Genomic DNA, 16975 nt, shown 5'->3' on the forward strand with positions numbered 1-16975 from the left:
GACTTCGTTTTGGTAGTACTGATATTCAAGGAACCTTATGAAGGTGCTCTTGGCTGGTAGGAAATCCTTGGTGTCTTATTCTCTTCTTGCCTGGACCTGTATGTGTGTGTAATTAGAAATCAGAGCAAAGTGAGAAGAGATGATTGACAGCCTGATATTCACATTAACACATTTCCACACTGCTGTGAAGGTCCTCCTATACTTAAACCTTGCAGTGGTTTTATTATACACCTTTCTTGGTGTGTAATTATAATGTGTCACAGAAGACTGATGTTGTGAGTAGTAGTCATGAAGACTAGTGTCCTTCTTGCTGTTTGCACTGAGAATAAGACACTGGCCACAAATGATTGGATTAACATTTAACCCCCCCCCCTTCCACTTAGCATAATCCTCTTTGCAGCTTTTTCTGTGTGTGTATGTATGAGCGTTTGTGTCTGTGTGTTTGGAGTCATCTGCTCCCATAGCTCCGGATGCTCCAGCAGACAAACAGCCAGGTCAGTTATAGAGTTTGTCCGTTGTCATTTACAATTTTGTGACATTGGACGTCTCCTGCATCCAGTCAATGAGCTATGTGGGAAGCAATTGGCAGCAAAGATAAGAGCTGAGACACATAAGAGGTAAGCCAGAGAGGGGGGAGGGAGAAGGAGAGGGCTAGAAAGACATCCGTGGTATGCAGAGATGGAGATGAGGGTTAATAATAGAAAATCCGAGGCCTTGTTGAGCAAATATGGGCACTCTGCGATTGAGACAGTGCAGCCAGAGGTGAAGAAGTGGGGAAGGTTGCGGGCACAGGATTGTTTTGGAAGGGTGGTGGAATAGAGCGATCAGTTGATGGTCTGCAGGGTTTGGTATGTCATTGTCAGCCTTTCTAAACAGCCTGCAGAGCGATGGGCACTTTGAAGTTTCACAGAGCTGCTTAAATCCTGCCTGAAAAGATGCAGAGAACTGTGAGGCAAAGAGAAGAGACAGGAATATATAGAAAAAATGAGAGGATTGATGATCGGTGAAACATGCAGGAAGGCAGTGAGAGTAATCAGAAGCAAGGAGGCAGCTTGTTTCAGGAGGATGACAGCACACAGACATGGGGAGGAAAGCTTTTAATGCACCAACACAGTATGAGTATGGTATTTTGGAGAAGTATGAGTAATATTTTTTCCAGCAGTTCCAGATGAGTAGCTGCAACATGAGAAGCAGTGATGCAGCGGTACAGCTCTGAGCTGGATGTGGGTAGACCGGGCGCCACCAGATTAGCACACTGACATCACAGTGAAGAAAGTCAGAGTCAGAATACAGATTTCGTCAGCACACTTTGCTACAGATTTTCTGTCAATTTCAGTTTTTAAGTCCAGAGTATTTGTTGATTGCCCACTATAGAAGGATTTCCTATGTTAACTGCCTTATAAATCCTTTCGACCGTATGTTTGCAGGTAAAAAAACAACAACTAATTTATGAAAACTATTAGCTTTGTTATGTCTAAAATATTTGTGTAAAAGCTATCGGGATACGTTTTGTATCATTTAATGAAACTAGGAAATGGAACTAAGAAGTACATCATTATTAAATATGAATTCAGATCCCTCTTATCTTTGTTTATCATTTCAAACGTCATCCAGTGTTCCTATTATTTTTTTATAGGCACATTTCTGTAGCGGTTTGGATAAACATTACACTAAAGCATTTTGACAATTTTCCTGCTGTAACTCAAATGAAGGAAGCCTTTCACATTTTCTCTTAAAAACAACATTGTGTCAAACATTTTGACATCGCAGCGTTCTTGAAATGCATCATTTTTTTATCCTGGTTATTCCTGCTGGGGGAGAAATCAAGCCATAAAGATTGATTACTTTAATAAGTTTCACTTTGGGATGGTACTGTGAATTATACCGGTGTATGAGCAGGATTCTAATAAAGCATGCTATACACAACAGATTTGAAGCCCAAAGGATAGGAAAGAAATACGATTTATGATCCACTGTCACACAGTCATGTCTGTTTGTGCTCAGACTCACACATATAGTATAGGCTTAAGAAGACACACAGTGAAAAAAGTGAATAAAGAGGGGGGGGGGGGGGGGGGAGAGAGAGAGAAACTTCCTTATTAAAGGAGAGAGGCTGTTGAAGTTAAAAAGCTGTTCCGGTGAATTATTAATGCCAACTATTTTGCCCTCAGACACAGACTTTCTCTCAAACACACACACACACACACACACACACACACACACACACACACACACACACACACACACACACACACACACACACACACACACACACACACACAGAAACACAGCTGCAATTCCCAGTTGCCTGTGCAGACAGGAAACAGCGTGCGTGTCTGGTTTTTTGGGGGGGGGGGTGTCTGTGTAAGTGCTCTGTTGTCTCTGGCCCCAATGAGAGAGATGTTTGTAGTTGTTCTCTGAATGGAGGATGGTCTGTGTGTATGTGTTTGGTGTGTGTTAGTGCAAAGGGTTGAAGCAAGATTCACATAATGCTGTCAACCTAAATATAGGCTACAAAACATCATAAAGAAGAGTTATAATCACCAGGGGTTTTTCTTTTAAGTTAGCTCTTAGTTTCATACATACAATACTCACTGGCTCGTGTTTCATTCAAATAACGTAATGCTTTGTAGATGAGAACATGCGAGTGCAACAGAATATTTATTTTTTATTCCTTATTAAAAATGAAATCCGCAAAAACAAAATGTTGAAGTTTATCCTTTTTAGATTGTTATGGTCTTCATTTTTATTGGCAAAATGCAAATACTACAAATAAAACCCTGTTGTAACAAACAGATCCTCATAAATCCCCATCCTCATAATCCTAAGAGTAAAAATACTTCCAGGGAGCAAATGAAGTTATGTTGATGGATGCATGTAAACTTTTTCGGGTAGCAGTTTTGCCATCTGACAAATCAGCATTCATTTCTATAGTTAAACTGCACCTGGCGATCATTCTTGGTTAAATAAAAAATGTGGACATTCAGACATTTAATGGCTTAGATTTTAATCATGATTTCTTAAATAATGTGTGCTCAATGCTGATCAGACCATTGAATGTTATGGAAATTAAATCAGTCACCATTTTTGTAAAGATATTTACAAAGATGCCTGAATTTATGTTATTTTTTATTTAAATATACATCAGACAAAACTGTAATTATTATCTGCTTCCAAAAATGCCTGTATTTGGTACAGCTTGACATGCTCAACATGCCGTGCTGACTTGTGTTTTAGCAGCTCAAACTGACCTCTCTTCTAGCTCCCAGATGGCCGCCTCTCACCTCGAGTATATTATGTAGCTGCAGTGTTGTCCATGGGGTGAAGGGTTAACGTGTGAGTGCGTGTAATAGCATTGAGCGTGATTGGATGACAGCTGTTTAAGACCTGTTGTGAATATTTAAAGTGGCTAGTGGTGTTCAGAAAATGTGTGCATTCGTGTGATTGTGTATCTGTGCACACCTTCACCACAGTGAGCGCTCTCAAGAATGCTTAGCTGCACCCGTCACGCTGTTTCTGTGTTTCCAGGGGGATGTAAGGTGCATAAAGTCTGCAAATGCTAAATATTTAAACTGCAGTTTTGTAACCCATGTTCTCTTTTTTCTCTCTCTTCTTTTTCTCCCTCTCACCTCACTTCCATCTTCAGGTGGTGTTGCCGTGGCTCAGAGAGTTGTAACGCTGCAAAGTGGACCCCTTGTACGGACTGAGGGCTCTCACGTGACCATCTTGTGCAACGTGACGGGCTACAAAGAAGGAATGGAGCAGGACTTTGAGTGGTCCATGTACCTGCCATCAGTAGCAGACCGGGAGATCCGTATTATAAGCACTGCTCAGCTAAACTATGCCTATGCTGTGTATTCCCAGAGGGTCAATAGTAAAGAGATCTATGTGGAGAGGCTGAGCGGGGACTCAGCTATGCTCCACATCACCAAAGTGCAGGCCAACGACCAGGGTCTGTTTGAGTGTTACACACCTAACACAGATGGGCAGTACCTGGGATCGTACAGCGCACGCACCAACCTCACCGGTAAGTCCCTCACAAAACACAAACACCATTCCAAAAATACGCAAATAGGTTGGGTCAGCTGAGGCGATATCCAGCAAGTGGCTATTGACCTTTGACCTACCTGTCACTCAAAACCACCGAACTCTCCATCACAAACTTTAAGCCTAAATACCCCACCCCCCCTGTAAAGTACTCGTGAACAGGGAAATTAGCTTTAGGGACAAAAACACCTTTTCAAACGGGTTTATTTCTGCTGTTAAGAAAGGAATTTAAACATGGGGGATTGACTTACATTTCAAGCCATTGAAAGAACTTCATTTTTTGTCTCTTCCTTGTTAGTTTAATCTTCAGAACTGGCGGTTTGCCGCTGTCAAACACAGAGAACGTTTTTGAACGAAGTGCCAGCACTAATGGTACTATGACCCACCTTTTTGACCAGAAATGTAAGTTATTCTGCAAGTGGTCTTTACATTATTTTCAAGGAAAAAAAGGGTTTCGTGGAAAGGTTGACCTGTAGCTTCTGTTGACCCCTAACAGTCTCTGTGAATCTTACAAGTATCCTGCTGCTTTTGAGTACCCATAAGGTATTTAGTGCACATGGTAGACTACCCATTCATGGGTGCTAGGGCTTTTAGTTTTAATGCTCCCAGACTCTGGAACTCCGCCTACTACACTTCAGACGGTCCGACACCATCACTTAATTAAAATCTCATCTCAAAACTCACCTGTTAAAATGTGCCTACTCACAGTTGTGCTTACCATTCTCTCTAGTTTCACTTGAATGTTATGTCCCAATCATTTGTGTCTACTAAGAAATCTATAACCATGCAGAACCCATGCCAAACAAATGACTGTGATATAAAGGAGTGTGATGAGAGGAAGTGTTGCTCTCCAGTTTCACACAAAGTCCCACCTGTCCAGGGAAAACCAAGCTCTCTCTTCTTTCTCTCTCAATCTCCATCACCCACACATATACACACACACTCCTTCCCACACCTACTGAATTCTTTCATTGCCCAGAGCTGTTTTCAACAACGCACCCGCTGTGTTGGTGTGATGTGACTGTTTCAAACAGAAGCATTCGTTTCCGTCTTCCACTCCTTCCTCATCGCTGTGGCTCATGTCCATGTTCAGATCTACCCAACAGGCCCGCAGTACTGAACCACAGCTGTTATATGAGATTCCATTCCCTTCATAACTTCATGCCTTTATCCCTGAAACGGCTGACCTCCCGCTCAGGGTCCAATACTTGTTGACTGAACATTTCAAGTTAATTGTGTCCTAGTGAATCCAAGCCACTTTGAGAGGTGTCACTACCAACTGACAAACACCAATATTGGTATGCTTTCATTTGGTGCTCTGTACTGTGCGCTCAACAGATCAATAGGCTCAACTTTTCATTGACTAAGTGTTATTTTTCTAGGATGAGCAGTATGATCTGAATGTGGGGCAGGGCTCAGGCGCAGGGCACTGTCAAACAGCACTGCTGATAGCACTCAGTATTTATAGAAATGCATGTGAGGGAGCTGGGTGCGAGCGGAGGTATTGAGGGACCGTTATATGAGCCTTTCTGTGTCTCTAACCTCTTAACCCAGTTTCAGAGGTCAGGGGGACGCGGCAGGGTCTCTCCCCTCTTTTCTCTGCTGTGCTCTTGAGCCCCTCTGTGATCCCCTAGCAGCTGCATGCCCCCTCAGCCCCCATGGGCAAACAATACCTTGCCCTTCCTCCCCTCCCCCTCATATCCCTTTCTCTCCTCGTTCTAATGTGTTTTATTGTGTAATCTGTTTGCCTCCATTTATCAGCCCTGGCCTCTTTCTCTAATTTGCTTTTGCTCAAATGTGTATTTATTTATATATTTTCTACAAACCTTTGCTGATGCATATGTGTAGCTAGGGTGTTATCAAAGCACAACCACAAGCAGGGGAGTATGGTCAGGGAAATATAGGCAGGAAGGAAGAATATGAGAAGGGCAGAGTGTGTGCGTCTGAGGATTGAAGGTTGGGTTAATTGTAGGGATAGAAGGCCACACAGTAATCTATGTCCTGAGTGCTGCATTAAGGCTTACTCAAAGGGATGTGTTTCATCCTTTGTCACCTACCCGTACAAAGAGCAGAGGAGGGTTTCATGGTAGAACTTAATAGCTGCTGCCTGAGGAGGCGAACAGTTTCTGCACCTGGAAACTGTTCTCCCTGATACTATGACGCTGTGTTTTCATGTGTTGTATTGTCTGTCAAATAGAATCAGACACTGCTGCTGTGTGTATGGTTGATTGCCGGGAAAGACGATCCCTGCTTTGTATAGACGCTTTGTAAAGAAAATGAGAGGACAGCAAGTGTGTGCCTTTTTTTACCATCTGCGATACTAAACTTGGATTAATCAAATGAAAAATGTAGTGCTGCTCAGCACCCACATGCCAATGCTCCCTCAGGCAGTGCAGTCATATTACACATGTGGGAAGAATAATTGTCCATCTGGGCACATATACTGGATTATGTCCACTAAATCAGGACGTGACACAGAGATGCAGGAAACTCATCATTTCCTCATACAGAAAAGGTTCAATTTGAAATTTGCATAGTTTAATTCCTCCAATATGTTGAATGGTTGGAAGGCAGAGTGGCTTACTGGCTATTAAGTATGCCTGTTAATGAAATATTGGCCTACATACTTAAAGCATCTATAACTAATATTTTTAGATTAGGAATTTATCTGCCTATAATGTTAATCTTGTTGTGACAAAAGCCACAGGGAATTATCACCCAATTCTGCTTTTACCCTCAGCTTTAAAGAGATTAATCTCATATTTCAGTTCATGGTATATTAGCACACAACTGAACTGTTAATATCATCACTCTAATCAACTTTATTTCCAGCAGCTTAACGCAGTTTGAACACTTTGAAATCCCACAGCACGCTACCTGCTAGCACCAAACAGCACACATGATTAGACAATAGCTAGTGAGCAAAGAATATAGCAGCTAAAGAGAAAGATAATTGCCTTGGGGTTTGGTGGAGTTAAAAGAACAATGAATATTGGCCTTTAATTCATCACGTGGCTAAAGACGCAACTTCAATTTTACTTTGAGCTCAAACTCCCCCTAAAAACACTTTGTCTCTGTAGCCCAACTCTGTCATTACATGTTTGATCTCTAAAGAACAGCCTCAGTTCACACAGATATAAATGAGCATGTTTAAATATACGATTCCATTTGTACACTTCTTTGCTAGATTGACAAGAGGAGTAAACCAAACTAGAAGTGTTCATCATGATGAAGGAATATGTCTCTCAAATGCCTCACTGTGGCAAATTGCCTGTATTTGCCATGTTTTTGAATGACAGCACTGAGGCAGCTGGGAGTGAGCTACAGTAAACTCTGGCTCCAGGAAACATTTGGAAAAATTCCAAACTACTCTTTTGTTTTATACTTCTGACAATAGCAATACAAAAATGACACCTTTTTTAACCTTTTACCAGCTGCAGTGGCATCGCAGTCGTCCACTGAGTCTCACTTGGTAAAAGAATATCGTTTAATTGAAACAGGTTATATTTTTCTGAAATCCATTTTTTTCCTTACCGTTAAGTTGTGTTCTGCACATTGTGCTGCAAAACTGCAATTGTTGTTGTTTGTGCTCCAATGACAGTTAAGTGGTGCACTCTGTATTTAACTTGGGTGCTTTGAAGCAGTTTGAAGTCAGAGGTCACTTGTAATTTCTCTGTGCACACCTCCATATTCAGATCTTTGGGATTGACTAAGCTCGGTCTGTTGCATTTGAGAATGTGTTCGTGTATGTGTGTGCGCGCGTGTGTGTTTGTTTGACTTCCTCCTACACATCAGATTGCAGAAGAAAAGGACAACAGCCTGACATGGCCATCATGGTTGTCCTTATCCTACGCACCAGCCTGTGTGCGAGTGAGTCCAACATCTAGCAGAACAACAAGCCCTCGCTGAAACAAGTATCACAGTGCTCTTACTTATGAAGCTCCCATATACCCTCATTGTCCTAGAAAGCACCATAGGAGTCACCAGGCTGGCAGCTTTACAGATTCTAGCCTCCGCATTTGGCAGCAGTCATCTATTCCCAGTGCTGTAGTAATACAGTAATAGAGCTGGAGAACCAAAGCCTTGGCTGAAGCATTCTTGCATCTTTCTATTATTCACTGCCACCGTTCATCTTCAGATGTGTGACACTAGAAAAAAATGTAGTTTGGCAGTGAGTGGTTTTGAAGAAAAGAAAGTGAGATGGATGGCACGAATAGGCCGAGATGAGGAAATTGAAAAAGAGAGGAATGGGGACAGAAGTGGCAGTATTGGAAATGGGTAGTGGGGCGATGCTGAATAGAATGTGTGACCAATAAATGATGAGCTCTTCCTCTCGACTCCAATGTGATTGGTTACACCTCCCCGAGGCATTACCCACAATACAACTGGTGCTATAGGGGTGCGTTTTAAATAGTCTTGATGTGACTCCTAAGGTTAATGCAGTTACAAACTGCCATACAAGTTCTAAATGCAATTAGCCAGGACAAATTGAGGAGACAGAGAAATAAAGAGACAGTAGGAAGAGGCTAAAGATGAGACCTAGGAATTTCAATTAAGGAACAGGGAAACTATTTTGGCAAATCATTTTCAGAACAAACCGTTGCAAAATACCACATTTCTACAGTCACACTGCATTTTCATTACGTTTATGGCCTACATTTCATTTTCTCCCATTTTCAGTGAAAAGGAATCCTTTCATCAATAACTGTGGCCCTACTGAATGCTGAAAATCTTTGAAAGAATGCCTACCCCAAGGTCAAAATGCAGTTTTTTCCCATGTGTGAGTGTTTGTGAAGGGGGAAAAGAACAGGCGTGTTGCTTTTTCTTAGCCTAGCTGAGCCTGTGCACTGCTAAACATACATACAGAGTAAGAGTGGCTGAATCATGCTGCTGCTGAGCTCAGCATTGTGAGGGAGTGTGTATGTGTGGTGTTTGTGTCTGATTTGTGTCCCTTCCCTGCCTTTCTTCTCACAAGGGACCCTCCGCTGCCAAGTTGCACTCCTGTACTTCACTTAATGAGATAGAGCGAATGTGGAGATGTCATCTAACATTCCATCTTTTACATTAGTTGACATCGGGACCCCGCCCCCTATCCCTCTTCTCCGTTCCCTCTCCTCATCCGAATCCTGCTCGCTCCATCAATCCAAAGCACCAGAGTCGATTCAGTCTGGTCCCCCTGCTCGGCCCCCAGCTGGCGTTGGTCATTCAGGTATATGGGTTTGTCAATACAGCTGCTCTTTGAAATTCATCAAAGGAGAAAGGCATGAGGGTGATTGAAGCACACATTTGTAGCATAGTATGGTGGACGCAGCCAGTGAGTGAATACAGACAGTTGAGGGACGATGGGAGGTAAAGAGATATAATACTTTTTTTAACACAAGCAAACATATGGGTGAAGCCTCGTGTTGACTAGTAAAGATACAATCAGATGTACTAAAGGGGAAAAAAAGGTAAGAGTGTAGAGATGAATAGACCAGAGTGGTTGTTTCTCTGTCTTTTGGTATTGATTGCGAACAGAGGCCTGTGTGTGACTGGAGCATTTTATCTCCCTCGTTTCTCCTTGCAGTGAAACTTCCAGCTTTCTATGCCCCCACCCACCCCACCTCCTCTGGCCTTACCATCACCTCTCTGTTTCATTTACTATTTCATTCCCTCTTCTGCCTTTTTGTGTACCGGTATGTGTGCGCGTATGTAAGCACATACTGACTCTAAGCTGCAGACCAGGCAGGACTCCAAATGGAAAGAGATTTTATCACTATGTCTGGCTTGCCATTTTCTTGCACATCTCATCTACTTTAGCAGACAGGGCTTTCTGCTCAATAACATTACTACCACTCGGACCCGCCATACATTCACAGACAGAAACACCAACACAGTCACAGTCACAGTCACACAGTGTGGCGAGCTGTCAGTCAGGACAGATGTCACACCCATAATTTAGTCTGTGCTGTAGAGCTCCCATCGGAAGAAATCCTTTCTACTGAACATCACTGAAGAGGACTTTAAAAACCCAGCGGATCACTGTGGTAGACAATGCTACTCTTGTATAGCACATGTTGCACTGTGAATAAAACTGCATTGTTGAACAGGGCCTACCAAACACCTGTGTGGGTGGAGACAAAGAAAGGTTTTTAAGTTAGACATTGTCGTTCTTGTCCTTATAGGGCCTCACAAAGACTGTACTCAAAGTTGTGGCAGTGAACCCAAAAGTCAATTGATATTTAATAAGTGTTGTATTTTGATCGGTCTGTTACATTTCAAATGTGCCACAAGTTTGTCATCGCAAACTGACAAAATCACATCTGGCTCTGAAAACAAAGAGGATAACACTTCATGCAATCCTCAATTACACTTAATTTAAATTTGCTCAACTTAGGTCCTGAGTTAGGTCTTAGTTATGAACCCAATGACTTGTGAAGACTTATATATGAGCTACATGTGTTTAAGCCAATTTCCTCTTCCTCAAAATATAGCTGCTAAGGAATATGGCAGCTAATTACAAAGCAGTTGCTATTGAATATTAATCTAAATGCCTTATTAGCCTACAAACTCATGTTCAAGCATACACTTCCCTGCAAATGTAGGTTGTTACCCTTTTTCAGAATTATGTCAAAGAGCTCTACATTCAGCTCATCGGCTACACGCTACTATGCTAATCTTATGAGAAAATATTTAATGTGCTAACAAATACATGTGTGTTTAGAGTATATATGTTTATAAATGTTAATATAATGGAGTAAAGATGAGCTAGTGTTCCTCCAGTTGATTTGATTGGCTTAGCTAAACGCTAACCCTCAGGGGCCTGCTTCCTCTTCTCTGTGAGATTAACAGAACACAGCCACAGTTTGAATATGAATTCAGCATGAATATGGATGTGAATTAATGTGCTAACGAGTGTTTGTGTTCATGTCGTTATAATGTGTGCTAGTAAAGAGTGGAGTTTGCCGTATAATAGCCTCCAGGACTAATGTGGTTGTGACTGGGGTTCAGGACACTCCTACTGCCACATTGTGAGACGTTAACGGCTGCTTTGAAGCCTTAAATAAGCAATAAGAGGACAAGGTTTGTCCTGGTGCAAGCTATAGCCTACATCTGGTAAGCCCTTTTGACACGGACATTATATTACATTATGATGTACAAGAACATGCACAGATGTTGGCATTCATGCATTCACTCACGGCAGGTCATGTTAGAGATACTGACACGCACACTATTTTCAGTCATGTATCCTGTGTCGGATTGAACTTGTTCTAGATTACCTGCACATAGTCAAATATTTGTGTTGCTATGCCCACTAGTGATTGGCATAAACATTGCCGTCATTGCATATAATGCAGAAGGTACAGCTTCTTTGTGAGGCAGGGACATTTTTAGAACCTTTCTGACTTGGATTGAACCACTACAAGCCATTATCAGTGTCAATACATTTGTATTGCTAACCTGCAGCCTTATGTGACACATTTCAATTGAGTGGAAACCGTGACTATTCATGTTATACTAAGAGAAATCATCTGTGAAGAGCAACAATGTTTCTCCCTCTTACGAAGTCAAGTGTGGGGTTACCACCATCTCCTCGTCCTTTTTTTTAGGTCATGGGCTTGTCAGTTTGGACTGCTGATACCACTTTAAAGCTTAGCATTGCACCCAACTCTTTAGCATGCTAATCACAGCCAAGTTATTTGCAATAGGAAACATAGGTTTAGTTAAAATGCCTCATGTAATGGATTTGTACAGGGGCCGCAGAGCCGGCCGCAGGCTGTTTTTCGAGTGCTGGTGTTGAAGCGAAAAGTAAAAGTAGAGAAGCCTGGGAGGAGAAATTCATTGTGTTGCTGCTGCGACAAGGCAAGCAAGCTGATGATCCTCGAGCTCTGTCTCAGGGACACACCGCTGTCTTAAATCTCAAGTACACAATCCAATAGTGCTCACACACACACAAACAGAAACTCACAGTTATCTTAAAGCTTTAGCAAGGACTCTCAGTTGGCTGCAGGGTAGACAGCACACGTGTGTGTGTGTGTGTGTGTGTGTGTGTGTGTGTGTGTGTGTGTGTGTGTGTGTGTGTGTGTGTGTGTGTGTGTGTGTGTGTGTGTGTGTGTGTGTGTGTGTGTGTGTGTGTGTGTGTGTGTGTGTGTGTGTGTGTGTGTGTGTGTGTGTGTGTGTGTGTGTGTGTGTGTGTGTGTGTGTGTGTGTGTGTGTGTGTGTGTGTGTGTGTGTGTGTGTGTGTGTGTGTGTGTGTGTGTGTGTGTGTGTGTGTGTGTGTGTGTGTGTGTGTGTGGGGTGGGGTTGGCATATGCCTAATTCTCCTCAGTGCTGGCAGCTTAGACAGACAGTTGCTCCCTCATCTGCTGCCCTGCTGGATGGGTTCCTGGTGATTGAGTCCTGCCCACCTACCTCTACACTCTATTTGTTTTTGTCTCTCTTTCCCCTTCAAAGACACAGTTTCTCATATACACACACCTGCTGACACTATGCACCTCTGGCCAGCTTCCACACTCTGCTCCACTCAACCTCAGCCTTGCAATGTGTTTGCTCTAGGTGTTGTCATTTTGTGTTTTTGCAAAATACAAAGGGCTTTAGATATATGACTGTATTCCTAGATTTGTGTACCTTTTTAGGGGAGCAGCCGTTTGGAACTGGCCTGAAGACAAGTCTTTGTACACTGATTAAAAAAACAGTGATATGTTTTGTAAGGTTTAGATAAAACACACACACACACACACATGCATGCACAGAGAAATGGTCAGATGGTTCGGGCTATAACTGGTTCTACCCTCAGGGAAGTCTTTAATTGGTCACAGTGCTTTACCATCTGGGGCTTGGGCGACTGATGGAGGGATGAAGGGAGACGGTGGGAGCTCCTGTTAGGGTATAGAGAGAATATAAAAGGGGGAGGGACAGTAACTGCACCACAGGGATGCAGTTTATTAGTTTTAATACTTGCACACCTCTACTAATATTAGAAACATAATATACTTGATAAATGCCCTTTATAGCATACCACAGGGAAGGTGTGTTTTGTTTGTAAATGTGAATAATTTCACATGGTGCTTTTTTATTCCTATGTGCATTCATGTGTTCCTGTACAGTAGGTAGACAGGTAATTGTGTGGCAGCATGTATGTGCTGATGTTTGCAGAGGAGCAAAACCCTGCACATGTATTAACAACCTCCATGCCAGCAGCGTTGGAGAAGGCAAACAGACATACACAGGGGTGGCTTCTGTATGTCGTTCGCGAGTGTTTGCTGTAATTCCTCTTATTTGGATGCACTAGCAGACAGAAGCGTGTGACGGATTAAACGATGAGGAAAGTGGGTCTGAAGATGAGAAGAGAAGTGTAGAAAAAGGAAGGGAGGAAATGGAAGGAACATTTCATGTGTTTAGGCATGATGAGTAAATCTTTGATGCTCTAAAGGATTTCAGTCAACGATAGCTTTGCACACAGCTCTTCTCAAATGCTCTTAGGAAGATTTGTCTTTCATACTCCCACCTCTCGTCAGACTACCCCTCCTCTCACGCCTTGCCTTATAATCTTCCGCTTACTCTCCATCTTCCCAACACACTCACTCAGGCTCATTTCCTTGCTGGGCCTCAGTGAGAGGTTGTGTCATATTGTGTTTACCAGTGTGCGCCTGCTTGTGTTTGCGAGCGTCTTAGTTAGTGTTAAATCCTCCTCTTCTGCCTTTGTGTAAACATCGTCTCATATTTGAAAGCTTCTTCTCACCACGGATCTCTTTTCTTATCGCAAAATTCAGCCTTTTAACTCCACGTCACCATTTTTCCTTCTACAATAACAAAGCCCACTTCTTCACTCGCTGCCCATCTTCCTTTTATTTTCTTCTCCCACTTTCTCCTTTTGTTATACCTATCCCACTTTGCTTGTGCTGTTCTGTGAGAAAACCTGGACACATGCATAGAAGTCCTACGAAACAAACCGGGGAGAGTCAATGGCTCATAAAAGTGCTTCTTCTATATTTATTTTTTTAAATAATAATTTTCCAAAATAATGTTAATAAGCAGCACACCCCTTAGGACTGCATGTTTGATTCAGTGACACAGTGCAGCTGAGTCACAGATCTGGGGGAAATGTTTGGGTGCAGGAGAGGGGAGTACCTCTGTCACTTATGCTACTGTGTGCGTGTCAGAGAGCAGCTGTCTCCCCAGGCTTTATCTGTGAGAGTTTGGGTTTCTCGGTGACTGAACAGAGAGAGAGAAAGATTTTTGATGTGCGTCTCCTATCTTTAGGTATAATGAGCTGTAATAGCCACAGGGGGCTTAGCTCTATTTCCCTCTCCTACTCACACACGGAGCAGATGTTGCTCCCTTTACTAGTTTTATGACCACCTCGGATAAAACAAACTTGCAATAGGGTCATTGTCTGACTGACATGTAGACTACAGGTTGGTTGGAGTGTGATCAGAACTCAATAAAATGTGGCAGCCTTTCTTCTAAAACAATCATGATGGAGACAAGCTGGAGGAGGAAGGAGGTCACGAAAAACAGCACAAGTGATAATTGGGTGCTGAAAGGCAACTTTTCTAACGAAAAGGAAACTGACCAGAGATCTGGAGAGTGGGGGCGTCGGTAGAGGGAAGGTTTCAATGAAGGGAGCTCAAGTTAGGAAAAAAAATGTGAGTAGAAAAATGGGAAAGAGTCTGAAGATGAATGTAAGGAGACAGGAAATAATGCTTCAGAGACCCCATTATTAAATGAAGAGTCCCCTTCCTTTCAGTCACTGTGACCTCTGTGTTACAGCACAGGACACACACTTACACCCACACACCCACTCAGACTGACTTTCCATTAGCAGGGGACCTCACAGGTCCTAACGGAAAATCTCATAACAGCATCTGTAAGATTTTTCATATCATCTAACCCCTTCCCAATACCCCAACCCCCCATTCCTTTTATCTCTCTTCACATTTTCACAAGATTGGATGTAGTGTGTTATGATAGGACTGTGTGGAAGCCTCTTTGATCAGACGGGATAGACTTATAGTGCCTCATTTACAAATAAATAATAGACAAATGTGTTTGCGTTTGTACCAGTTTGTTAAATAAAATATCAAAATTGAAGCAGTTTGCGCTATGGGGCAATATGATTGATAATAAACCACAATCTCTGATCCAGATAATAAGTAATTGTTACCACATTCATAATAAATAAGGAAACCGTTTATTGTGCACATACTCAACTCAGAAAGAGAGACTGCATCTACTCTAGTCTCTTTTTGCCCACTCATATAAGCCTATGTTTACAGATTAGAGCAAATAGAGAAAATGTTTTCCCTATTTGCATGGTGATTTTCTCCACAATGATCCCCTGATCGGGATTAAGCTTTGGCATAACTCTTATATTCACATGTGATAAATCAAAAGAGCTTCAGCCCTGTACACACAAGATCTTGACCTCAGACTTTTTGGTTTTAACTCATTAAATATTATTCAAATTAATTCTGTGATTGTTGATGAATGTATTTAATTAAGGTACTGCAGGAACAGTGAATCTGATGTAGTGAAAAGTATTGGATTCTGTTGCTTTTGTTACACAGATGAATGTGATTTTATGTATTGTTATGCCAAAACAAAAAACATCTATGCCTGACCGGGAACTTTATCTGAACTGAAATTATCTGACAGCTTCGCAGACTGAAAGCTGTTGGCTGGTTACAAATAATTGCTAGTGAGTCCACAGTGCCATCCAAATACAGACTGATTAATGTGTGGCTGCATTTCTCATTCTGTTTGCTCATTAAATAGTTGTTTCTCAAGGCATTATCAACACTTTGACCATTTATTAAAATGTATGCACTACAATTAAGAAGTAAAGGAATAACATTTAATTTATTCCATGTAATAAATTGATACATTTTCAAAACAAATCAGAAAAAGTTAATTAATTTAATAAGCATATTATCAATTGAGGTAAATTGTATTAAAATGACCAAAACATTATTATCAGTATGCTTAACCACCCCTTGTCCACTCATAGCTTAGCAACCATCACCAGGCACTGCAAGCCTGTCAAACTGAAGATTTCCTTCACATACTGCAGCAGTGTGCATCGAGGTTTACTCAGAGCATCGCTCAACATTTAGGATGTTCAAACGGATTTAATTTTTTTTATTTAGTCTTTTGAAAATAGAAAAATCGTTAGAGCAATTTTCAGGATGAATATGAAAAACATGCTTTAGTCTTTGTCTCTCTGAAAAGCCCATTGTTTTGAGAATTATTACTTACAATAGGAGGTTTATCTGCAGTTTAACTGTAAAATGCATGAAGACTTGACGTAGTACAAACCATGTTTAAATGACAGTGGTAGATAGCTTAGTACTTTTTTCTATTGCTCAGTAATTATCCTCACCGTACCTGGTTCATAATATACAACAGTGGCCAGAGCTTATTTTAGAAGGGAATGCAGCAGTAAAAAATAAAATAAACAAATAAAAAAACTGCTACACACACACACACACACACACACACACACACACACACACACACACAGTCACAGGAGAACGACATTTTATCAAACAAATCATTATGACATGAAATTTCAATAAACACGTCGTCTCCCTGGGTCCGTACAATGCACAACAGCCTTTATGCCTGTCTTACATAAATATGCAAAAACAATGAATGAGATGAATGATAGGACTGGTGTTCTGTATTTGAGATTCAATAAGGTGTCAGGCTCATCATGTGTGTGTCTTCTATTATGGATGTACCCCCTGCCGTGGACCCAGATCCAACACCGCAGACTTCTGCTGCAGTCTTTCCTTCTTATTCTCTGTTAAAGAGTGCTCCCACATGTATCCCCTCTGGATCCAAGGCGTGATCTCTACTCTGCCCTTTTTTTCAAGTTATACTCCGCATCCTGTCCTTATTATCAGTTCAGGCACTTGGGGTTGGCTCGTAGACCTCATCAGAGTTG

The 16975-nt window shown here is 41.8% G+C and overlaps 1 protein-coding gene across 1 annotated transcript in view; it reads left to right on the top strand.

The window, feature by feature from the left end:
- Positions 1-16975, top strand: part of LOC134867126 (immunoglobulin superfamily member 3-like) — a 67146-nt gene that overhangs the window by 12033 nt on the left and 38138 nt on the right. The window contains 1 exon segment of the mRNA XM_063887468.1: positions 3647-4027. Within this exon segment, the coding sequence (XP_063743538.1) occupies positions 3647-4027 (381 nt within the window).

This window comes from Eleginops maclovinus, chromosome 7 (assembly GCF_036324505.1).
Source record: "Eleginops maclovinus isolate JMC-PN-2008 ecotype Puerto Natales chromosome 7, JC_Emac_rtc_rv5, whole genome shotgun sequence".
Taxonomy (NCBI): Eukaryota; Metazoa; Chordata; class Actinopteri; order Perciformes; family Eleginopidae; genus Eleginops; species Eleginops maclovinus.